At 40.6% G+C, this 23,861-nt stretch overlaps 3 protein-coding genes across 4 annotated transcripts; 2 read left to right on the plus strand and 1 right to left on the minus strand.

Annotated features, from left to right (window-relative positions):
• Positions 1-408: 408 nt before the first annotated feature.
• Positions 409-16,974, plus strand: LOC135345759 (signal-induced proliferation-associated 1-like protein 3). 2 transcript variants are annotated; one of them, XM_064543197.1, is made up of 21 exons: positions 409-1,439; positions 7,051-7,223; positions 7,523-7,678; positions 7,855-7,966; positions 8,227-8,325; positions 8,781-8,884; positions 9,101-9,258; positions 9,538-9,644; positions 9,981-10,118; positions 10,379-10,500; positions 10,792-10,884; positions 11,925-12,110; positions 12,213-12,344; positions 12,705-12,820; positions 13,130-13,207; positions 13,447-13,582; positions 13,846-15,228; positions 15,439-15,469; positions 15,579-15,832; positions 16,460-16,540; positions 16,674-16,974. In XM_064543197.1, exons 1-21 carry the CDS (start codon positions 668-670, stop codon positions 16,803-16,805), a joined length of 4,563 nt encoding a protein of 1,520 aa, XP_064399267.1. In that variant the 5' UTR covers positions 409-667; the 3' UTR covers positions 16,806-16,974. The 2 variants fall into 2 exon arrangements, with proteins under 2 accessions (XP_064399267.1, XP_064399268.1); XM_064543198.1 differs by having other exon boundaries at positions 16,695-16,974.
• A 307-nt stretch (positions 16,975-17,281) lies between these two features.
• LOC135345765 (uncharacterized) lies at positions 17,282-21,197 on the minus strand. The gene is made up of 3 exons (XM_064543205.1): positions 20,910-21,197; positions 19,434-19,557; positions 17,282-18,350 (listed from the first exon to the last, which is right to left on the minus strand). Exons 1-3 carry the CDS (start codon positions 21,068-21,070, stop codon positions 17,475-17,477), a joined length of 1,161 nt encoding a protein of 386 aa, XP_064399275.1. The 5' UTR covers positions 21,071-21,197; the 3' UTR covers positions 17,282-17,474.
• LOC135345768 (uncharacterized) lies at positions 21,198-23,663 on the plus strand. The gene is made up of 4 exons (XM_064543210.1): positions 21,198-21,376; positions 21,536-21,912; positions 22,987-23,103; positions 23,405-23,663. The coding sequence occupies exons 1-4, from the start codon at positions 21,264-21,266 to the stop codon at positions 23,554-23,556; spliced, it is 759 nt and encodes a 252-aa protein (XP_064399280.1). The 5' UTR covers positions 21,198-21,263; the 3' UTR covers positions 23,557-23,663.
• Positions 23,664-23,861: the final 198 nt, after the last annotated feature.

Here is a 23,861-nt window from a genome sequence, read left to right on the forward strand (position 1 = left end):
CAGTTCACCCCAATTACCTATTGATTATAATCTAGAACCTGATTATTATTGTGTCGTATCTCTTCTGGTCTACACATCACTTTAGGAGTGTATAATGGCCTCATATTGTATCTGGTAAAGGATCATTAAGGCTGCAGACCATCTCTGACGACGATACTGTTACATGTAGTACTACATGTGTGTATACTCAAAGGTAGACGATGGCTGAGACCTTGTGTAATGATATGTTAGTCATCCTCGTGACATAATTATTATACAGTTAGCAGGTACGTAGATTAAAAAATTATTTTTAAGATTGGGGGTACAATGTCATGCACGAAAGGTATCTAATTTGCAATTAACATTCTTGCTTCTAATTATAATTAGCGTGTCTGCATTCCAGATTCACTATGATTTCTATTAAAGTCTAGATCTATAGCTCAACACACACACTGACAGTGACTTGTTATTACAGGCCTAGAATGTTTTGATGAGCTGTTTATTTATTGAACCTTCATCATCTACTGAGTTTATATACTTATAGATCTAGTTAGATATAATACTCTACTGTCTCTACTATAGCTAGTTGTAAGTACCATAGCACGTAAAAAGATTGTATATAAAGCAACAGTATAAAAGTGCCCATCAAGTATTATTAGCGGTTTGTGAGTGACCTCAGTCTGTGGAAATGAGCAACTTCAGAGTGATCCGTACCTCAGAGCTAAAGACTGCCCCGGATGTGAGAGCTAGAGATCGGCGAAAGTTCTCAAAGACAAATCACAGTCTTATACCAGTTTTAGAGAGACGAAGAATGTTTGAAGAGGTAGATTCGGGTGAAAAGTATGGTGGTTCTAACACCAGAAGAGGGAGCCGCCTCTCAACACGGAAAGACATCACAAGGTCTAGTTCACTACGCTCTTCCAAGAGATTCAAAACAGAAGATGGCTCTCCCATACTCAAGAACAAGCAGCTCAGCCAAAACGGCCTGCCCCTATGGCAGCGACTAAAGAACTTTGGTCATTATGATACACAGAGTATGACTTTGGACTCCTTACAGGGATCTTCTGACCAGTCTGCAGCCACAACAGCCAAGAAACCTACTGGAGCTTCTGCTGCTGCTCAAGAGGAGGGTAGCAACACCAGTGAGGACGTATCAAACATTTTAGTAGCCCCTTGTCCAACGTTCAAAAACGAGATTGGAGGAGACGATGATTGGCTACCTGAAGAGAGCCCCGCCATGATTCTTAGGGAGCAGTTGAGTCATGACAAACAGAAGAGAGTGGGCTCACGACAGAGGTTGATTTTGGATGGAGATATCCCACTCAAGGATCTGGTTGCAACACGTGGACCCATGAGTCAACAAGTCAGCGATATGCTACAAGAACAGAAAGGTCTTCATTTTCCATTGGAGTTTCTGGACTACGGAGCATCTTTTTATCGGCACTACTTCTTAGGACAAGGTGAGCTTTTACAACTAGAGTTAAACAACTAGAGGTTGGCTAGTGATTATCATGTGCTATAATCAATAAACATGACAACCAATGTTTGTTTGTACTCATCTCGTTAAATTGATTGACCCAATACGGTGTCTGACACTTTATACAAGCAGTGTGACTGTGTGCCTGCAAGTGTTGGATTAATTCAATTAGACATGGCTCTCGAGTATTCCTGTATAAATGAAACTTGTGTGTTCACCAAGCTGCACACTCAAAGCCTAATAACCAAAATGAGATATGACAGACTTAGTTTGGTGTAAACCAAGCAGTAGGTTATGTACTAGTAGCGTTAATTGTTTCTCCAATAATCAGTTTCATAGCAAAGACCCACGTAATGATTTCACTCCCTGTCTAAGCCCATTCTATGTTTTCCTATTCAGACGGAATATTTTAAGTACAGACTTAAGCTCTAAAGCTTTTTGCGATAATAATTATGCTGTACACAATGTCTTGAGTGCCATTAAGTACTTAATGAGATGTTTATCTTGTACATCAAGAATTATTACCTAGTTAACTGTTGACCTTTCTACAGTAATTTTTAACCACTGCAACTTGCAACGGTACCTTTGTAAACTACGATTGTATGATTGGATGAAGCAGTGTTTGACTTCAGTGTGCTCATGCAGTGTTCCTATTTTATATATAGGGTCCGTTATTTGGTCATAGTGATTATTTCTCTTTTGTATTGATTTAGAGTCACTAGTCTGAGTGACTCCCACAATGAGTGTATGCTAACACTGTTAGCGTGCCACTATGCTCAGTAAGGAGATGGTCTCCTTAGACTAAGGTCAAACTCCAACTAGCCCAATGAAGTACATCTGCATTGAGCCATAACTCTAACGCTAACATATTATGTGATGCAGAAATTCTTATTAATTAACAACCTTCCTTTGCACTATCGCTGCATTGGCAGCATCAGTAATTATGCAATCACCTTTAATTACTGCAACATCGTGTACAGAGCTAACAGAGGTCAATTGACCACAGTATTATTGTGATAGGGCTTTGTGGTTACGTTCCAGTGGTCAGCTGACTAGAGCCTGCATAGGATCTTCCCAGAGGAGCTACGACACGCGTGCCTCGATTTAGCAATTAGCCTCTGCAATAACGTTGAGCGTGGGTGGAATTATGCCTGACACGCATGCCTCGATTTATCAATTAGCCTCTGCAATAACGTTGAGCGTGGGCAGGATTATGCCTCTAATCTTGCCCACGCTCAACGTTAATTGCTAAATCGAGGCACGCGTGTCGTAACTGTGTGTGTGAAATGGGTTGGCTCGGCTGTCTGCTGGATTGGTACACTCAAAGTTTTGCTTATGTAAAGGAAATGCATGCAGTACAGTACATGTACGTGAACCCCTTCTCTTGCCTTTTACTAACGATTGAACAATAATATTACGAAACTGCTAATGTTGTCTTCATTATCTATATGTGTGTGTGAGTTTTTATCCCAGTGCAGATATATAATTATTTGTCTTTATTGGTGGTTTTATGTTATTGATGATGAATGTTCGTGTGTGTGTGTGTGTATGTGTGAAGTCCCTGCATGTTCTCTATTGTGTGTTGTACGTATCAGAGCCCACCAAACTGTGAGATTTATAGCATAGCATCATAATTATGAATCCCTTCCTTCTGATTCAAACAGTGAGCTCATTATACAGTGTAACATCATTGTCATTATAATACCTCTATGTTGCAATATTCAGTTCTACTTCCTGTGATTATGTCACAATTGCTACACAGTATGGGTAGTATATGTACCTGTGTAGTCACATGTGGCCTTGCTTACCTTTGCATCGCAAACACACATCTAGTGCAGTGTCTGCAAGTCAAAGTGTTCTGTGATTTTTGTTCACATACTAACGCTTATCCCTTTCCCCTATTTCTCAATCCCTAACCAACCATTCAGAGAATTTAAATTGCTTGTTTGGTGTGGTGGGTATCACCTCCACGCATCTGCCCTGAAATGTTATCTCTTTGGGCTCAAAGGTGTCAGTTTTGGGTAGCCTGTGTTGTGTATAATTCCTCTATATGCACATGTATTCATGTTGCCCGTGTTTTCTATGGTGTATAGCGGAGTTTTCAAAATAATTATGTTTTTGTAAGATGTGTTGATGTATACTGTGTTTGTATTCATTGTTATTCTACACTCGTCTCATAAACATTATATGCCAATAGCGTAAACATAAAATCTTTCGTTAATTAGTGTACTATATGCATTAGCACCGAGTTCGAATAAAAATGTATACGCCCTTGTTACCACTGTGTTTGTGTTACCATGCAGGTATACACTTTAAATGGTATTTTCAAGAAATGGCTTTCGTCTAGCTTGAGTATTGGATATGTGAAGTGCGCAGAGTTGCTACTTCTATCAATTAATTGCTATTTAAATTATGTCCACAATGTGGAATGTACAGCTCTGATAATGTACAGCTTTGAAACAATTACCAAACTACCATAGATGTACGTAGGTCTAAAGAAGCATGCACGCAGGTGTCATTGTGCAGCTGGGTGAGAGATTACAATATAGCACAACTTTCAAGTACTCCAAGTGCATTCTTTGCTGCCACTTCAAAGACTGTGCACAGTGATCACAAACTATGGGATTGTTAGCTATAGAAGAATATTCATATACATACATGTATGCCGTAAAATGGTGTTATCTTTTTTAGTAGATATTCATGGACTGCATGTAGATTTGTGTTGCATTTTCTGTACACAAGGATACATGTACATGTATGTCATGTACAGTGTGTTTCTGTTTATTAAGCTATATTATTATAGGCAGTAACTATGCAACCATTTTGCTTGCATACATGTACATGTATATTCCTTTAAATGTCACTCCAGTGTTTAATATGATGTCTACAGCATTGTTCAACCCTCCACTGACAAGAAAAAGTGCATTTTCTTTTCACACGTTGTGTTAGTACCTTTTACACACATCCTGTGTTTCACATAGTCACTCTTAGATTCCCTCATTCCGCTTAGTTAACATATACTGTAGGCACCTGTGGGAAGTTCATACTATGTACATGTACATGATTGAATTGTGTAATTCACTGTTCTCTAAAGTACTTGTCTCTAAAGTGCTTGATTTACATTTTACACATATTGAAACGTATCGTGGCTTGTGGAACATAATGTGGTTTCATTAATTGTTTCCACCTCCTGTCTGCTTCCTCTTGTCTTGAAGCGAGATGTATTACCTTTCCTGTTTAGAAAGACGTATAAGTTCTCAAAACAGAACCAGGCTGTATACTGTATATACACGTATATACGTGCTTTGGATTTGCCCCTCTAATCAGTACATGTACCTTGTAGAGCCCCCCACGTGTGACTCAACGAATATCTCGACATATTTCCCTGGGATATAGTGTCCACCACTGATTAGTGTGTATAGTGCGTGTAATAAGAGCATGGTTTTGTATTACCAACCTGTGTGGTCGTTCTGGTCGTTTTGTTTCCAAACTTGGTAGTGGTGACTAATTTTAACATTCTTTGTGGTACCCGTTCTATGAATTATAAAGTGTTTGGTTGTTTAGCCCCTACAACTGCTGTGTACTTTTCACCACCATTCTACTTTAGCATCTGAATTATGGGCCCTTGTAGCTATCGCAAGTTATTTTAGTGAACAGTGAATTTGTTAGTTGACACTACGATAATAAGGATGAGTGTATAAACAGTTATCATGTACTAAGCACTAGTCCCAAGCTGCCCTGTGTTGCACACTGTGGTGTGTGTTCACACAGCTCTGCATTTATGATTTCTCAGCTTTGACAAAGTGTGACTGTGTGCAATGAATGAGCACCTGTTAGCATGACAGCTGCTCAATTAACAGCTTTGAAGTCTGCAAATACTTGTGCAGTGGTCATGCACCATTCATGAAAGTACTGTGTCCTAAGAAATGTAGATTTAGCTATCATGGCACACCTGCTCAATAGGCAAGCCTTGTCCTTTTGAACTTTCCCCTGACCTGTGAACTGCACCATTCTAAACTAACCTCCACGACCTTTATTTAAATTTTTTGCTTAAAGCTAGAAAGCATCAGTGATGGTCTGTCATTTGTACGTACACTCAGCTTGTGTACTTTGTGTCTATGTTTTCTGCAGTACAGCATGGCACATAATTATTGAACCAAAACCATAAAATTAATGTTAAAACAAGTATTGAGTTTTAGTTTTTGTATTGTGTTTGTTGTAAAGTATGGGGGTAGAAAGACTGTGTATGCTTATAGTGGATGTTCTTAGCTCACAGCATTATCAATGTGCACTGTGTTGAGGTATTCGTGGAATGCACTGGAGGAGGGGGAGGCTATTAATTACATCGTGTCCCGTCGTGATTTCACTCACTGCCACGCGTTTAAGTCTCAATAACTGGCACGCTCTTTGGTTTATTAGACTATTCATATACTGCATATAACGTTGATTTGGGGGGCTGTGTGAAGGTTTGCATGTTGCAGATTGTTCCCATAGTGAATACTGTAATTGGTGTGAAGCTTCTTTATGGTAATTGAGTAAATAAATCATTAATTTTATTGCAAAATGTGTGTGAACCTGTAGTACTATTTTCTTGACTAAAATTTCTTGTGTAAACGTAATACATGTACATGTAATTGTATTATTATGATTTGTAATTACGTGTTTTGTTTACTGGAGAGGATAAGTAGCTGATAGCCCTTGTTATATAAGTAGTTCAACCTGGATATGATTTCCCCAAATTTAATTAGGACTCCTATTCCTGATACTGTAGCCGCATGTTTGGTAAACAAAGCCCCTAAAAGTGTACACAGTGCTGGTCACACTGTTTCACTGTTGCTATAATGATAGTTTGAGAAGTGTGCTTGTACAGTACGTTGCACTTCCATTGTCAAACAACATAGTTTGTAATAAATGAATTGTGAAGTTATAATCTTGAAAGTAAATGTGAAACTCAAGCAACTGTATCTCTCTGTGTTTCCGTATTTATGTATTTATGCTAACGTACATGTATTGACGACTCTGCATCATTATTATAGAGGTTTCTGTGAGATTTTCTCAGGTTTTGTTGTGGAGTTTGTACGTGTTCACTGGATTCAGTGTTGGTAAACTTATACAGCTTGTTGTACTGTGAATCTTCTCTTGTAAGGAAGTTGTCGTATATTTTATTTCCTGGACTATATAGAGGTGGTGCCCTCCTCTGTGTGTGGGGGCAACTATTTTTATTTGTAGGTTCACTAAGTACCAGGGTGCTTGCAAGATACATGTATGAACGTCATTTGAAATTCCTATAAGACCTGCATGAACACAAAACGTTTTTACTTGATGCTATAAATACATGTAGCTCCTGGTTGAATCCAAGGGCAAATGTATAGTTATATGCCTTGCTCATTTCCCGTAATTGATGGCTTTATGTCATGCAAGGCTCTTGTTTAGAAGTGATCCCTCTTGGCAATATGTGGATGTGATTATCATGTGCAATATCATGGTTGCATATTATGCTATCAGGTGGCTTTATTAAGGTGTTACATGTTATGCCCAGTTGTAGCTAAAGAAATTGTAGTAGGCTGTACCTTGACAACACACACCACGTGCAGATCACCAGAACTTCTTCGGTGTGGATGAGACGCTTGGTCCAGTAGCTATCTCGCTGAAGAGAGAAAGAGTGCCTCATGAGGTGTGTGACTTTTATAACATCCAGCCAAGCATACCCAACAACGTCGCCATGATACCAAAGCACCAGTGGAGGGTCATCTTCAGGACTGGCCAGGTGGGTATACACAGGGTGATAGTGAGGAGGTTGGAGTACATGTTTTGATTATAGGCTTTAAATTTACATTTACGTAGAAATGTTTACATCATGGACATTTACTTAATGTAAGGTGATGTGCTTTTTTATGCAAATTAATGTCGAAATGTGATTGTGACTGCTGCCCAATGTCTTTCAGTGCATGTGCAGTCCCTTGGTCCCTTGTGAGTACCTCCTACAGTGATCCTTATTTTGTTGTGACCACTCTTTATGATATTCATGTACTGTACATGTACATTGTACCAACTGTTCACTTCCAGCTGACTGTCCTGCGAGGCACAGTGCTGGAGGAGAGTATTCCCTCCTCGTCCAAGATGGGAACCAACAAAGGGATTCCCCCCAGGGATGTAGTGGATTACATCACTCAAGGGGAAATTCCTCTCTCCGTCCTCAAGCAGGGCAAGAATGACAAAAAGGTACAGTAGTTGATAAAACCTTCTACTGTAGCTAAGCAAAATCCTTCTAGACCTAATCTTCAGATTATGGTGGGAAAGTACATGTAATTGTTTCATCCAGTGTATCATAATTGTACATGTACAGCCTGGGAATAGTTATTATAAAAATTATGTGCTCTGTGGATTGTTACGTGCAGGTGGTTAACGAGCTGTTACGACTGGATGAGCAGGAGCTGAACAACAAGTACAAGATAGGGGTCATGTACTGTAAGCCGGGACAGACCACAGAAGAAGAGATGTACAACAATGGTGAGTTGCAGGGACAGTGGGTGTGTACTATGGAACCTCGGAATGTGGACGCTTTTGATTTACATGTACTTGTACAAATAAGAGTCCCCAGTCTAAATCACGTAGGACTGTCTCTGTGATGTCTGGTTCCAATTAACCAATTACTATAGAATGAAACAGTTCGTATCAAATTATGTCCATTAACAGTTGGTCCATTTCTACTTGTATGCCAGTCATTCTTGGAATGCACAACTACTAACCAGCTCTCTCCCTCCCTCTAGAAACTGGAAGTCCTGCGTTAGATGAGTTAATGGAACACCTGGGAGAGAAGGTCAAGATGAAGGGGTTTACCAAGTACAGGGCGCAGCTGGACAACAAGAGTAAGTGGTGCACAATCGGAGTTTATACTCTGTATAGGTAAAAAGAGACGATCGTTTGCTCCATCCAAGGGATGCACAGATACAAGTGTAACCATGGGACCCTGCTAGTACAGTCGTGTACACTATTATTATATAGTTGTAGGCGTATAAAAGTTGTTTCTCCATCATAATAAGCAACACCTGCTACCAGGGGTATACTTTCACTCTGGAATGCAATCATATTGCCTAGATGTTACGCTATGTACGTAGAGGAAATAATTATGATTATCCACGCCATCTTGTCTTGTACGTAATAGAACGGAAAGGCTATGATCTGTATTCAGCATCGTTCCTTACAGCTCTCTTTAAATATAATAATTATAATTATGTTAATCATAATATCTGGAGTACTGATTAACCTCCCCTCTTTGAACTCTAAACTGGCATGACCCACCACTATTCCCCTCCCCCTATAGCGGACACCACTGGGGAGTACAGTGTGTACACTGAGTTCAGGGACACTGAGATGATGTTCCATGTCTCAACAATGCTGCCCTACACCGCCACTAACAAACAACAGGTATTGTACATTATACGTGTGTGCATTTATGTACAAAATTAAGGACTTTGTTTGTTGGGTAAGGATCATCTGTATAATTACATTATGGTTATCTTAATCTCTTGTGTACATGTTGAGTTAAGGATCTTTACCACATACTTAATTTTTGTACTCAATCTGTATGGAAAGAATAATTATTAAGATTTCATTTTCCCTACTTCTTAACATCACACACAGCTGCTGAGGAAGCGTCACATTGGCAATGACATAGTGACGCTGGTGTTCCAAGAGCCAGGCTGTGAGCAGTTCTCGGCCAAATGCATCCGCTCTCACTTCCAACACATCTTCATTGTGGTGCGGGTAGTGGACCCGAACACAGACAATACCAAGTACAGGTAAGGGGCCTGAGGGCTGAACTTAAAACATACATTTGGAGTATCCGATTAACCACACGTTGGGAGCAGCCACTTTCTATACTGTCCTTTGGTGGGAGGTTCCACTATTCTGCTTTTTTATATGACGCATGGCTACTATTATTTTGGCAAGATAATCTGACCCATGGAGTTCATGTATACATGTATATATAGAATTCCCAGCAGGCAAATAATCACTATGGTTGACTTACCTTTCAGTTTCTGGGGCACAATTACTGTACTTGTACTTGTTTTCCACAGGGTGTCAGTCTCTCGTAGTCAAGACATTCCGTTCTTTGGTCCCCCCATCCCAGAAGATGCTGCCTTTGACAAGAATGAGATCTTCAGAGAGTTTATGCTCACAAAGTGTATGTTAATTCTGTTAGCTTTTTGTGTACGTACATGTACATAATAATAGGTAGACAGTGATCTCAATAGGCAGTCATGTCTGTCGAAATTTCTTTTGCAAGGATAGGCTAATTATGTACAGGTTTTTTAGCTATTCTCTTTGTACGAAAGTATTTTTTGGGATGAAAACACTCTCGAGGTACTTTAATACATGAATGCAGAATCCTTATTCAGAGGTTTCTGACTACACAGTACATGTGGTCAAACAGTACATGTGGTCCACACTAATAGTAAAGCTCTGGTACAGAGTGTATAATTATATAAATGTACCATTGGTCACACACACGCACACACAGTGGTCAATGCGTGCAATGCCAGTCTCCGTAGTGATAAGTTCTCCAAGATGGCGGTGCGTACTAGGAAGCAGTACCTTCATGACCTGGCAGAGTGCACCACTGCAGTCACACTGGACCAGGTCTCCACAGGGAGAGTAGGTGAGGAGCCTGTTTGTCAGTAGGGCTTACAAATATGGTTTATGGAGTCTTATTTAGCAGCAAGTACATTGTAGTTATTCAATACTACTGTACAACAATTGAGTACATAACTGTACTGTACACTGCATAAAACTTCCACACCTTACTCCATGTAAATGCATAAGTTTGAAAAAATAACATATCACATACAGTCCATGTACAGTGTATGCATATAATTATATTCTATTCATACTACATGTAGCTAATACATACCTTTATAGCTGGCCTGCTCCGCAACTTGAGTCACCGTAAGCTGCGTGAGAGAGGTCGTCAAGAGTCTACCCTTCTGTACACTCCTGGAGCTCTCACCTGGCCTGTTAAACTGCTCCTCCGATCAGGAAAGGTGTGTACATGTACATAATGTATATCTTAATTGGAGTATCTGTGTGTTTTGTTTTCGACAATACAGGCGAGCACTACATGTAAATTGTACATGTAATGACAGAGATAGTGTACACGTATTGTTTCAGCGGGCAATTAGTAATTGGGCCCAAGTTATCCGATCAGCGGGTACACACTTCTCTCCCCTCTATTGGCTCTGTTAATATACATGTAGCTTATTTGTAATCACTTCTGTGGGTATACAGAATAGTTGATTTTTCACTAAAACTATTAACTATTAACAAATCTTTAGCCTCTGCCGTTCTCCGAAGACCCCGACTATGTGCTGGAGTGTGCCATGGGAATGGCCCCGGACTTCCTCGCCTTCATGGACAGTGACACACAGGTACGTGTACATGTAACTGGCCATTGGTTGATGAAATCATGTACGCAGCTTGTTTGTAACCCTAACCCTAACCCAAGTATAATTCTTATTTAATGGTTTGCTAGTTTGCTCTAGTTCTCATCAGAAGTCAAGTACAACTACAGAGTCATGTACACACTTGCATTTCATGTATACCCTTATACTGTAGGATGTTAGCCTTCTTCGCAGCCTCTCCTTTTTCTGTTCTTTGTCATAGTTCAATAAGATAAAATACGGGACTAATTGGAGGAACAAAGAAAGAAAGAAGGAAGAGACAAAGAAAAAGGAGAGCCTGCCTTGCTAAGTCGCGTGACGGTAGACGAGTGGTAGACGAGTGAAAATGAACGTGGGCAATCACTAGCTGGGCGGAGCCTGACAGAGCAAAAAGCTACAGCATGCCTACGCATTGCAAACTCTAACATAAAAGCTTAGATAGTAAGCTAGAATCAAGCGTGGAGACATCGTAGACGAGGGCTTACCTAGTTACTTCTAAAGACTAAAGATCTAGATCTAGATCTAAATTTAGCTCAGTTTTTTTCCTGAGTTCAGAACAGACCCACTTGACTAGTAGATATAATTATTACAGCAGTATAGTCTAGTCTTTCATACTTCCTCTACTGACTAAAGGTCTCACAAAGGCTGACTCTACTGTACTGTTCATAACAGATTATGTTCCTGGTAAATGCGCTCCAAGTACTGTGTGGGAGGACAGTTATTGAGGTTTTCTCTCGCCCACGCTCGTTAAAATTTGTCTACGTCAGTAGGGGATCACGCGACTTAGCAAGGCAGGCTCTCCTTTTCTTTGTCGCTTCCTTCTTTCTTTCTTTGTTCCTCCAATTTTCTCTTCTGTGACAAAGAACAGAAAAAGGAGAGTCTGCGAAGGAGGCTAGTAGGATGTCTGATATCCATAGTAAAGTTTACCCTTAATTGATAAGTTACATGTACATGTACTAGTCACCTAGCCGGCCCATTCATATTCAAAATTAGATGTGGATATTTAATGGTCTCCTTCCCCTTTTCAGGAGATGTTACTGCATGTCCCAATGATGCATTTGACTGGATGGATCCAGGACAAGACACGGATCAACCTGTTTTATGACGACTCGTACTGCCTCAGTTTAGAGTGCTACGAAACGAATGAAGATGATTGTGCTGATATATGGAACCGGCTGCACTCTTTGGCTCCCAAGCTAACACTCTCACACGAGGTAGGGACAGATAGAATGGTTATGCTAGTGTCTGTTCCCTGTAGCTTTCCCATATTGAGTTGTCAATACACAGCCTCTTGTCATTGCCAACCTCCCCTGCAGGCTACCCTCATGGAGTTTCCCCGTGGTCCCAACGGCCTCCTCGGGTTCGGCATCAACGAGGTGGGTGTGGTGCAGAAAGTGGATGGACTTGCACGCAGCGTCGGACTCCAGAAGAACTCACGACTGCTACAGGTAAGTGTGGATCACATGTGCTCGAATGCATACATGTAGTTTGTCAGTGCAATTTGTCGTTGCACACTTTGTCTGTCCTTTTTGGATTCCAGTTCATGAACAACTCATAATTGTAGATGGGAAGAGTTTTCTGTTTATACTTCATGTACCTAGATTACCGTATAGCGGGTAATTTTCGTTGGTGCAACTTTTTGTATGAATTACCCATTTAAATATCGAATATTCGTGCAGCTCAGGATAGTTACGTCGAATGTATTGCGGTATGTAGTTGTATTCTTCGTATGATGCTCTACGGTATGCATTAGTGTTCTCCAATCATCCTAGTGCTGTTTGATAGCAGCCTCCTTCTGATCCCCTCAGGTTGAGGATCGCCTGTTGTGCTGTCATAGTCACAAGCAGATCATGGAGGTGCTCACTGACAGGAGGAGGCCCGTCGTCAAGGCATATGTGGTACCACCCCCTCCTGACAAGATTAGGTGACTGTCTTTACTCTCTATAATTAATGTCTTCTGTTGTCGTCTTAGAACCTATGTGTAAGTATGATTGAAGTTCCCTCGTTTTTGATTAAAGCTCCTACTGTGTACAGTGTGTGCTACATTTGAGTACATGTATACATACATGTATGTATAGAGTGTGCTTGCTCGTTTGTAAATTGTATCATTTGTATACATGCTCCATAACTCGCTTAAGTATAGTAATTTTTGAAGTTGTATACCTCAATTATACACATTATTCAATATACAATGAGTAAAGGGTTTATAATTTTATGTCATTGCTCCACATAGACCGGTGCAGTACTACCCAGCTCTCCACTGGGCCGAGATTTGGAGTGCCAGGCCATCACATATTGACAGTGAGGAAAGGTGAGTGTGTGTGTGTACGTACATGCACCTTAATTTATGCATGTGTGTGGAGGGGGGGAGGAGCAGAAAACAGGAAGGGCTGTAATATAATAAGTAGGAAAGTACAATGTATCCTGCATGTGTAAAATTAATGATTGTATGTATGGTTTGCTGTTTGAGTACATAATTATGTGTGCACTATAGCTGAAAAAGCAATGCTACTTGTACCTCTTACTTACGCACTGGATGCTCACCTGCAGCAAAAATCAGAATGGAACTGGGACTCCTACACAGAATGGGAATGGGACTACAACTCCTGAACCATTGGACTCGATCACATTCAGGCAACACTCACGAGCTGTCTCCAATTCGAACCGCATGTCCTATATGGAAGCGGTGAGTTATAATTGTTGTTTTGTGTTGTGAGTGGGCTACAAATTACAATAATTTTATACATGTACATGTCCTTAGCTTCTGCTACGTACATGTACATCAGGATGTGTGGTGTGATGTAAAGTACACTGTACACTGTACATTGCATATACTGTCTATTACTGTAGTCATGCTGTTACGATTGAATTTGTGCCATTGTCCATGTCCTTGTCAATTGACTATGTTTTATATTGTGCATAATATTGCATGTCCTTTGTTCCCTATAGATGCAATCTGGCGATTATGTCGGCCCTATAGATGACTCAGAACCCATCTACGATCGACTTAGAGACAGAGACAGAGACATTATCATGGGAAAAATAGGCAAACCCAATTCCCCTCCTCTTCCGAGAGCACGCTCACCCTCTATGGGAACTCGAAGTAAGCCCGATGATCGAATGGGCTACGCTCGCGTCAATCGCAAAATGAAACCCAATCGAGAAAGTGTGGTCCCTTTTGCAAAACATTTCAAGAAGAATCCCAACCCGCCAGAGTCTGAGCCTATGGACGCCAGTGTGGAAGAGTACTCCCCTGGTGTACAAGCTCGGGTGTCTTCATCCACTAAAATATCGGAGCACAAATCGCACACTGCTACACCTCTAGCTGAGAAATACCCAAACCGGCGAGCACCTGCGCAGAAACCAAAGATTGAGGTCAGCTCCCCAGGAATTAACGAGTTATCGAAACGGTTTTCGTATGGTTCACAATCGAGTACGTCACCGGGTGGTAGATCTGGATCCAAGATTCCAGTGGCAAACGTTCCTCTTAAGGCCACAGCAAGCGCCTCGGAGATGACCAAGTCACCGAGCACACTACCAGCGAAACAGAACAAACCCGTCAATGGCTTTGAAAGTGGAGTGAAACTGAGAAATGGAATATCATCTAGCAGAGGAAGGCCTAATTCGTGGGACTTTACTTCCATCGTGGATAACAAAGTTGAGGACGTTTTCGTGACAAGGGACGATTCTGCTCCGCACACTAGAGCAGAAATTGAAGCTGCCGAGTCTTTTCACAGAAACTCAAATATTCGATCAGCATTTCGACGTAAGTCTGCTTCTCGTGAATTGTCTCCTGAACCGGGAGAGCTGGACCAAGAATTGTCACCCACTCAACTTTTACCACCTTACTCTGACCAAAAACTTTCTCAAGGCTCCAACAGTTCGCAAGGTTCTGGTCCTCCAATGACAGTACGAGAACGCACAATTAAATGGGAATCACGAGGTGGTGGAGTGCCATCGTATTTCAGTACAACACTACCAAAATCGTTTCGTCACAAAGCCACAGACAAGATGCCATCAGCCATACCCACATCAACAACAAGCCTGAGTGTAACATCTCCTCGAAGAGCCCCTAGAGACAGGTCATCGTCCCCTTCTGGTATACCACAGCCCACAGTAAGATCTCCTTGCAGCTCAGTTTCCAGTGAGCCCAGAAGGTACTCAAGGAAGGCTTCACAATCACGAGAAGAAGCTGATGGCTCTTCAAACCCGGACGAGAGTTTTGAGGGGAAGAGTAAAGGCTCTCGGCAGATAAAGACTAAGACAGTGGTTGTGAAAGTCAAGGCTAATAGGAAGGACAGTCGTGATAACTTACAGCCAGCCAAAACCACGGTAAGTAAGTGTGTATCTATTAATCATGCACATGCATTTCGCAAACAGTACATGTATAGGATAATTATCCAAATGTTTGTGTTCGTGTTCAGAGTGTCACTGTGTTAGTTTACATGCAAGCATGCAAGCCTTTAAAAAGGGTCTTTAAATTAGTCCATATACCTGTGTGAAAAACGTGATCCCATGTTTACACATACACTGTACACGCAGAGACCCAGTGTTCAGCAGCCAAGCAACCACGGTATGTTTAGTGTACAACTGCATGTACATGTGTAGCAAAATACCGTATGCTCGTAACATGTAAGATACAATACTGTTTTTGTTATTCACATTGTCTCTCCTCACTTTAGATTCTGAGCCAGTGTCAAGTAATGGTGTGTATAAGAGTGGAGTACAAAGCGACCTTCAATCTCTCTCCCTCTCTGACAAGACCTCTGTAAGCAATGGTGGTATCGGGTACACGCCTCGTGTGGAGGAGTGGGTTCGACAAACCTCGCAGACTGCACTACCACTGGAGTCGGTGTCGACCCATAACACTGCTGAACCCCTCAGGGATATTGCTAGCCCAACACCCACTGATAGCAGTCTGAACTACAGTCAACTGGTATTTAATTAGTGTTGTTGGTGCACGTACAAAATGAGTTCCATTTCTAGAACTGCGTTGTGTTTCCATTATTTATCTACCAAAGTTTTTTTCGAAGGAGGTGGTGTATTAGTACTGTAGGGTGGGTCAATGAGTCCGGAAAGCAACTACTGTACATCTTCTAATTTATCAGACACTTCTAATTAGCCCGAACACTTTTCTGGGCAATTTTCATTGTTCTAATTTAACACCAGAGTGTCTGGTGTTTTAATTTTACATTGTCTAAATATCCGGACAATACCTTGAAAACTTGAGATACATTGCAAGCAACGTAGCCAGCAAGAGTGCTGCAAGCTAGATAGCTTTGAGTCAGTCACACACTGTTCTCCTAGTTCATGCAGCTGCATGCTTGTTCTAATTATTCCGGACACTTCGCGTGCTCTATAAAGATATGTTCCATTATACCCGGACAATTTCCAAAATAATTATTTTTTTGCTGTCCGATAATATTATACGGTACATCTGCTTGCATGTCTGCCATGCATCTTGTGCACCCCCTATACATGCATGTACATGTATATACAGTTGTTTGTTTCACGTGCACTCATTTTTTGCTGTTCTCTAACTCTGTAATTCTTCGTGTTTTAGAGTGATTTGTCTCAAGGTGAAAAGGACAAGATTGACTCTCTCAAAGCAAGAGTGGATTTTCTCGAGGGACAATTAGAAAAGGTAAATCTTATCATCTTTGAATATTCTATTTGCCAAAAATGAATGCGACTACTAGTTAATCCCCTATGCTGAATAGAACATGCGTGCACCTGTGCACCTGTGATTCAAACTTTCGGCCTTTCCTTACACACAGTTTTCTCTGTTTACAACACAGGAAACGGAGAATAAAAAAGAACTGGCTGAAAAGCTCAAATCTGTCGAGATACAACTCAATTCGATGCAGAACAAAAAAAGACTGAAAAGTGTCAAAACTGCAATGATTTAACAATTTTACGCTGGGTGTGAGTCTCATGTTCTATGCTTGTGTGTGCGTTAACTGACCCACAAAACAATAGCTTTATACTACATTTTCTGTGCTTATTTAAGTTTTGTGTGTGCTTATGACTGTTACATGTATTATGTCTCACAAACGTAATTATTTATAGCAATTCTCATTTTATCGTTAAAAGTGTGTGCATGGTTATTGAACTTCTGATATAATAATTATTATAGATCTACATGGTGGCACGCATGTATAGCCTCCTTCACTGGCCTCCCCTGAAAAGAGGAAGAGCAGCCTGGCCGGATTGAGGCTAGGTGGCATGTTGACTAATAATTATTAGAAGTCCATATAATGGTATTTGACTCAAGTGCCATGCGTATGGCTCCCATGCAATGGTTTAAATGTCGTGCCAGTACAATTAGCAGTAGTGTCAGCTCGTGATATCAATCGATACTCTACTCATTATACAGTCTGTATGCCAAGTAATAATTATATGTTTGGTTCATATCTGCACATAAAATATTATACATATGTATATATCTGCCTGTCTAATGAATACTCAAGATATACATAAAGAATTTAAAGGAGTTATTGTTCAATAATTAATGCTATATAGGAGTCGATGCATGCACATGCATTGGTATAAAATTGATTTGCTGATGCTACAAAGCGCTAATTACAGAAATACAAACTAATAATTGTAAGCAGCATGATTCCTTGAATACACATGGCACCATTCATCTTCCCACCAGCACTCACTGGCTGAGAGGTTGTGCTTTCTTCTCCAGATGTAGTGGGACTGCCAGTGGTGATCATGACTGACTGAGAGGTTGTGCTTTCTTCTCCAGACGTAGTGGGAGATTCCACTTGTGAACAGGAGCTATCGTAAAACAAAGGATCTGATATGACCTTTTCACCAAAGACATCGAAAATCGTAGCTTTGATTTCAGCCAATCTTGCTCCGTCTACAGCTGGCACATTCAAAAATGTATAGCTTACACCTAACCACTCGTTTTTGCCAAATGACCTACTATTGAAAAAGTGGGGGTTGATAACAAGATTGGGTACGACTGTGTTGTCATCGAGTCTAGTAGTATCATATGAAGGATAGTTGGTGTAGAAAATGTTAGTTTCACAAATATCGATTGTTCTGTTAAATTTCGACATTCCCCCACTCACTTCCAACTGCACTGCAGCGAATGTTAACTGGTTTGGTGGCACTAATATTTGAACAGTGGCACTACAATTGTTACTTTCAACTATTTGCTCTATCGAAATAGTTACATTGGCTTGAAACGGATTACAGTGTCCACAAGGGAGGTACTTCCATGGGTTACAGGCGTGACCAGCAAAGAGTGTTCCAGCTCGAATCTCAAAATGAAGGTGAGGGAAATTATTGTTAGTTTGATAAGTTGTTCCAATGGGTGTTCCTTTTGAAATAAAATCGCCAACATCCTTCTCTCTGAGGAAAGAGTCATTCAAGTGAATGTAGGTGGAGTAGTACTTCATATTTGGGTCTCCGTCATCATCCCATCCAGTATGTAAGAGCTATACAATAATAATAATAATAGGGGGAAGGTTAGTGATTGTGGCAAAAAGTGCAAAAATGCTTTTAGGTATACCAGGCAAAGATGCGATGTGAGTGTACAGTGCATCCAGTCTAGAGAATATAGATTCACAAATTTGTGAGTAGTTGATGATATGTGCTATTACCACGATTGTATTATAGATGAATGAATATAAGCTACAAAATGTTTTCCACGGCAACATAAGGTGGTGCATGGGTTTGTGGTGATTAATAGAAGAGTGCATGGGTAAATAAATCGGTTAGGGAGAGAAAAGACTAACGGTTTCCGGCTAAGGTCTGGGACTTTGTCACAACATCTACAGATAGTTTGGCTATCTTATGAAAGGTTCGATGTTGCTTACACATCTACACATCCTCCGCAGTGCTCAAATTGCTAGTTTAGTGCCGTTTCGGTTAGGGAGAGATTTGACAGCATAAAGGTCAAAAAATTGCACAGAGTAATTGAATAAATTGTTGAACTTTTGATAAGAAAAACTTGCATGTCCAGAAACACTTCACTTCCAGAAATAATTTAAAATATAGGTGCGTGGCCCCATTTATTGCATACTGACCTATCATGTGACATTGATATAACAGTGTCATGTGACTCTTTGAGCCTTAGAAGGACTCGTTATAACCCTTAGAACGATTCTTTGTTCTTTATAGAAGGAGTCGTTATAATTCAAAGCCTACTCAGAGTAGGCCCTAGGCCTCGGCCTACACACACAGTACACCTTAGCCTGATTTTAAATGTACTTGTCTGAAGTGAGAGTGCATGGCCACATCTAAAGAAGGCACTTGAGCATAAGAAGCTTGGTTTTTCCTCAGATCCCACCATGGCTATATGTACGATTATAAGCAGCATACAACAATAGTACCAGGTTGTATTTTTGGACTGAGGCTACTTAGTGCATAACTCTACACTAGAGAGCTAGCTATTGCATATTGGTATAGCTTAGTTAATGCACCCTAGAGCAGCTCGCAGCAGTGCCTCCTCCTACTGATAGGTTCTATATACACCACAAATTACAACCAATTAGATCAGTTCCAATTTCCTTAATTACCTGCACAACACCGTCACTGAAACCTGAGTGGGTTGGACCAGGAATCCTGACAGTACCATCATCAATGGCGTACACCACGGTGAACAGGGGAGTGGGAATGTCAACACCTCGATGGAAATCATACCTATACAATTAGTTTGGGTTCGTTGTGTTACAATATTCCTCGTATTGTCACCATTATTATGATCAGGAGTGCATGAATAAGAGTATCTGACTCCCATACAGACAATGCACAAGGCTACATTGTCCAAGGTGGGTGTGTCATACTCATCATAGCAATCACAGAGTGCATGAATATACACTTAGGTGAAAATTCAGTTGACATCAACAATTGCATGTGTCTGTTGATAGTATGTATATAAGCAGAAAAGAGGTACGACAGGCACGGTGCAGTTCAGTAAATAGCAAATAATAAGCCTCTGATTGATCGGTATGCTGTACGTGGGCGAATAGTTATCATTCCCGTATAGTGCGAAATTTTCGAGGCACTTAAATTTCGTAGAATGGCCTCTAAACGCATTTTTGTTGAATAAATTTTGTGGGTTGACGCATTCCGAGGCCACACCTTTATTATTTGCACATTATAGCAGATAATTCAATATTTGTGGAATTAATTTTCGTGTAGGATGCTATTAAACCTGCGAAACTAGTGAAAATGTTGCACTATACGGTAATTGCTGAGCTGCACGCGCACCTGTCGTACCTCCTCTGATGTAATCGTGTAGACTCTCGCTATTCCGGCTCTCTGAAGTACGGCCACCTCGATATACTGGCCATTTGGCTTGGAACGGAATGATAGCTATATGTTTACTGCACAAAACTCACCCTGAAGTACGGCCACTCACTATTCCAAACAAGGTTTTCAATGTAATTTTATACATATTATTACGGCCGGATATGAAGTTTTGGGTGTGGTAAAATTGGATTACACTTAAATAGAGAACAGAATGATTCATTATCCCACATTATCCTCGAGACAAGAACCGCAAAAGCAGTCATTAGATTCGAGGTAAGGTCGTTTTTAAGCCGCGGCTATTTCCTGAGCTACAGCCACCTCGCTATTCCGGCCAAGCTGCATGGTCCCAAGGGTGACCGGATTAACGAGAGTCTACTGTATACAACTACAACACACCAGAGAATTAGCCTGGAATGGAATGCGTGTACAGGAGTCGGATACTCTTACACTCATGTTATACAAATGATACTCCTATTTCATGTACCCAGTTTATATGATATAATTATTGTACAAGTTTTGAATGCAATACTCTAATGCGCGGCTTTTTAATTTAACGTATAAACATGAAAACTTTAATTGTTTGCTAGCGTCACGATAAAAAGTTTATTTTAGCCCAGTTGGTTTGACGATGATGGGTTTTTACAGCCCAAGCACGGTAAAAATGAAGAGAACGGGCCCGAGAAAGTTACTAGTATAGGTCTATAACGATAACGTGATGAAATTAAATCAATGTTCCTCACCTAGATCCTTCACTGTTCATCAGTCTTGGACCAAATGGGGAAGATTGACCTAAGTTAACATCATCAGTGATGTTGTTCAGAGGCCAGAATCTCTCTTCTCGTGGTGAGCATGCACAGTAGCTCACCATTATGGACAGAAAAAAGATGGATAACATGTACATGTTATCTATAATTATATCCTATAGGCTGTAGCTAGGTAGAGTAGACTAAACTCTGGGTTCAGGTTCTAGTGGCATTTTATATTCTGCAGCCAAGATTCTGTAAACATAGACCAGCTCCGCCTAGTTCCAGGAGCCCCTCCCCTTTCTAGTCTCCGATATAATAGTGCTAAGTCAGTAGTTTATAAATACAGAGATGCCCTTCAACTTTTGGCTGGTGTGTACGTGTTTGGGTGCTCTGCTGCTGACCGAGGCTCAGAGCAGAAGCATTGACAGAGAAGAGCAGTCCTTGGGAGACAGAGTGCACAGGTGAAAGGAGCTGAGCTGCAAAATGACCTTTGATGAACCGTGTCACAATTCCCTGTTATCCCCCTCCCTGTAACTAGGTCTAACTAGGTCTAAGTCTAGATTATATAATTTTTCCAACGTTTAAGTTTAAACTGTTTCTGCCGTATTTTCTTCGCACAGAGTCGTAAGAGATGTTGCTAGCAGCTTAATCGCCCCCCAAACTGAATCTGCTACTCTCACAAGAGTTCAGAGGTCTCAAGTGCTCCTCATTGAGAACAAATGTGTGTCAAACACCAGTTGCGTAGATTCAAAATTCGGCACTAATGTCCCATCTGACCTGGTCCACTGCAACGCTGACTCGGGACTGTGTGTCTGCAGTCAGTGTTTTGTGAGGATAGACAACACTTGTGAAGTCATTGCTCCGCTCTGTCGGAACTACTCTCTCGATACAATGCAGTGTGTGGAGAATAGAAAATCGCAAGAACTTACTTTTCTACTGTCAGTGTTTTTATCATCGGTGGGTGCAGCTAACTTCTATATTGGAGACTATGTATTAGGTGAGTTATTCTTTCATAGATCATAATAATTTATTTATAGGCCTAGTAATCAAAAACCAGGCTGCAATACAATTTTATGATGTAGATACTCCTGACCTCTACAATCTCTTTATGTACTTTTCCCCTCCTTTGTGAACTTTAACATATACCTACCGTATTACTAGAATATTTTGCGAGTGAAAAACCTTTGCGAATGAGCCAAATCAGCAGAAAATTTGACCCTTTGCGATCTAACTATTGCATTCTGGAAAGGATCATGTGTATTCACTAATGATAATTTAGGTTTTGCGGATTTAATTGTTGCGAATTGATCAACCCCCCTCGCAAAGTTCGCAAATATTTGATGCTCGCAAAATATTCTAGTAATACGGTAGTACATATAATTATAGAACCTTGATCTGGCTGTGCACAATTTCTCTACAGTAGGGTTAAAATATCAAGAAAGAGGTGTGTCAATACGCATGCACTAATAACACCAGTTACCATGGAGATAGGAATGTTTATTGTATGCGCATGCACTGACAACCACGTCCCTTACAGTTGCACTGCTGCTTATCGATTAAGTGGACCACGCACACAAGTAGGCATGGTTTATCCATTCTTTCTTGTCTGGTATACTCAGTTATCTGATCAAACAAAGGTGTCTGGATAATTGAGGTTCTAGTTATGACAAAAACAAAAATACGAGTTTTTAGTGAATTACCATAATGTTCTTGCTAATGTTATGCCAAAGGCCTTGATAGGCACGAGCATTATTATTTTTGTGCTTGTAATACCGATAACGGGTGTTTTAATTTGGCGATTTGGTGAATTTTACCAAAGATTGGCAAATTAAAAATTCAGTGGACACAACGTCATTGCTGTAGTAGTAGTATAGCCATGCCTGAGATGCCAAATTAAAAAACACCAAGTCTGTTCAAATGGCTCATTTGCCAAATGTTCCGGTTATACCGTAGCTTACACGTTAGAACGAACAACATTTTCAAGCTGTAATTCTGTTATGAGCCATGGTATTAAGTCCAGTCAAACGTTGGCGCATTGATGGCATAACTTTACAGAATTGTTCATCTTCAGGTGGAGTTCAGTTGGGGTTACTCGTGGCTGCTATCATCATCTCCGTTGCGTGTATTTGCCTTCCAGTTATCGCGATAATGTGTGTAGAAGAAGAGGACGACGATTACGACTGGGGAGGTTAGTTAGTGTTTGTGTGAACAATGCACGCTTTAACTTGCATTATGTTTGGTCACAAATGATGTATATGTACTACCGCAGTTCGGCTATGACGTAATTATACATGTACACAAACTGTACTGCTCATTTATATTGACTATCCTGCTTTCTAACGTGTCCTTATATAATGTCAAGTATGAAAATCCATGTTGAGACAAGCTCCATGTGCTCAACTTAATAACTCAAAAACCCATTAATCTGTGTAATCTGTAATAAAGTATTGTAAGTGTAGTCAATGGAAATAATTCGTTTTATTTCACAGAGTGTTGTGTGACTGTGAGTGCAGTGACTGGTTTGGTGCTGGTGGTCATTCTAGTGTTTGCTATTGCTTGCTGGTGGGCTGCTGATTTAGCAATATTTGCTTACAATGGACGAACTGATTTGAACGGTTGTCCCCTCATTGCAGACTTGTAACTGTAAATTAATGTGTATAATTTGACAAATGTTATCACTTCATTGTATAGTAATTGTTATGCACTCAATTTTTGTATTTGTCATGTTTTTCTGTTGTATGGTATGTACATGTCACGTTAAGGGCGGTCGATACGCCCTTGGTCACGTACAGTATGTCTAGGCATCATTTAATGATCCTACATGTTATTACAAAATGCGCTAGGTGCTAAGCTATATTTTTAATGGATGGGCCTGCATTAAAGAGGAGGTACGACTGTGGTGCAGCTCTAGCAATTAGTCTTCTGCCCACCACGTCATATGCATGT

This window comes from Halichondria panicea, chromosome 12 (assembly GCF_963675165.1).
Source record: "Halichondria panicea chromosome 12, odHalPani1.1, whole genome shotgun sequence".
In the NCBI taxonomy this organism is placed as follows: domain Eukaryota; kingdom Metazoa; phylum Porifera; class Demospongiae; order Suberitida; family Halichondriidae; genus Halichondria; species Halichondria panicea.

Excerpts from the sequence above, each read along its gene's own strand:
- LOC135345759 (XM_064543197.1), top strand. The coding sequence starts at position 668 with ATGAGCAACTTCAGAGTGATCCGTACCTCAGAGCTAAAGACTGCCCCG. Across the intron at positions 9,645-9,980 it reads AGAGTTTATGCTCACAAAGT|TGGTCAATGCGTGCAATGCC; the intron begins GTATGTTAATTC and ends ACGCACACACAG. Across the intron at positions 15,833-16,459 it reads GTCTGAACTACAGTCAACTG|AGTGATTTGTCTCAAGGTGA; the intron begins GTATTTAATTAG and ends TTCGTGTTTTAG.
- LOC135345765 (XM_064543205.1), bottom strand. The coding sequence starts at position 21,070 with ATGTACATGTTATCCATCTTTTTTCTGTCCATAATGGTGAGCTACTGT. Across the intron at positions 19,558-20,909 it reads ATGAACAGTGAAGGATCTAG|GTATGATTTCCATCGAGGTG; the intron begins GTGAGGAACATT and ends CTAATTGTATAG. Across the intron at positions 18,351-19,433 it reads TCAGTGACGGTGTTGTGCAG|CTCTTACATACTGGATGGGA; the intron begins GTAATTAAGGAA and ends ATTATTGTATAG.
- LOC135345768 (XM_064543210.1), top strand. The coding sequence starts at position 21,264 with ATGCCCTTCAACTTTTGGCTGGTGTGTACGTGTTTGGGTGCTCTGCTG. Across the intron at positions 21,377-21,535 it reads TTGGGAGACAGAGTGCACAG|AGTCGTAAGAGATGTTGCTA; the intron begins GTGAAAGGAGCT and ends TTCTTCGCACAG. Across the intron at positions 23,104-23,404 it reads CGACGATTACGACTGGGGAG|AGTGTTGTGTGACTGTGAGT; the intron begins GTTAGTTAGTGT and ends TTTATTTCACAG.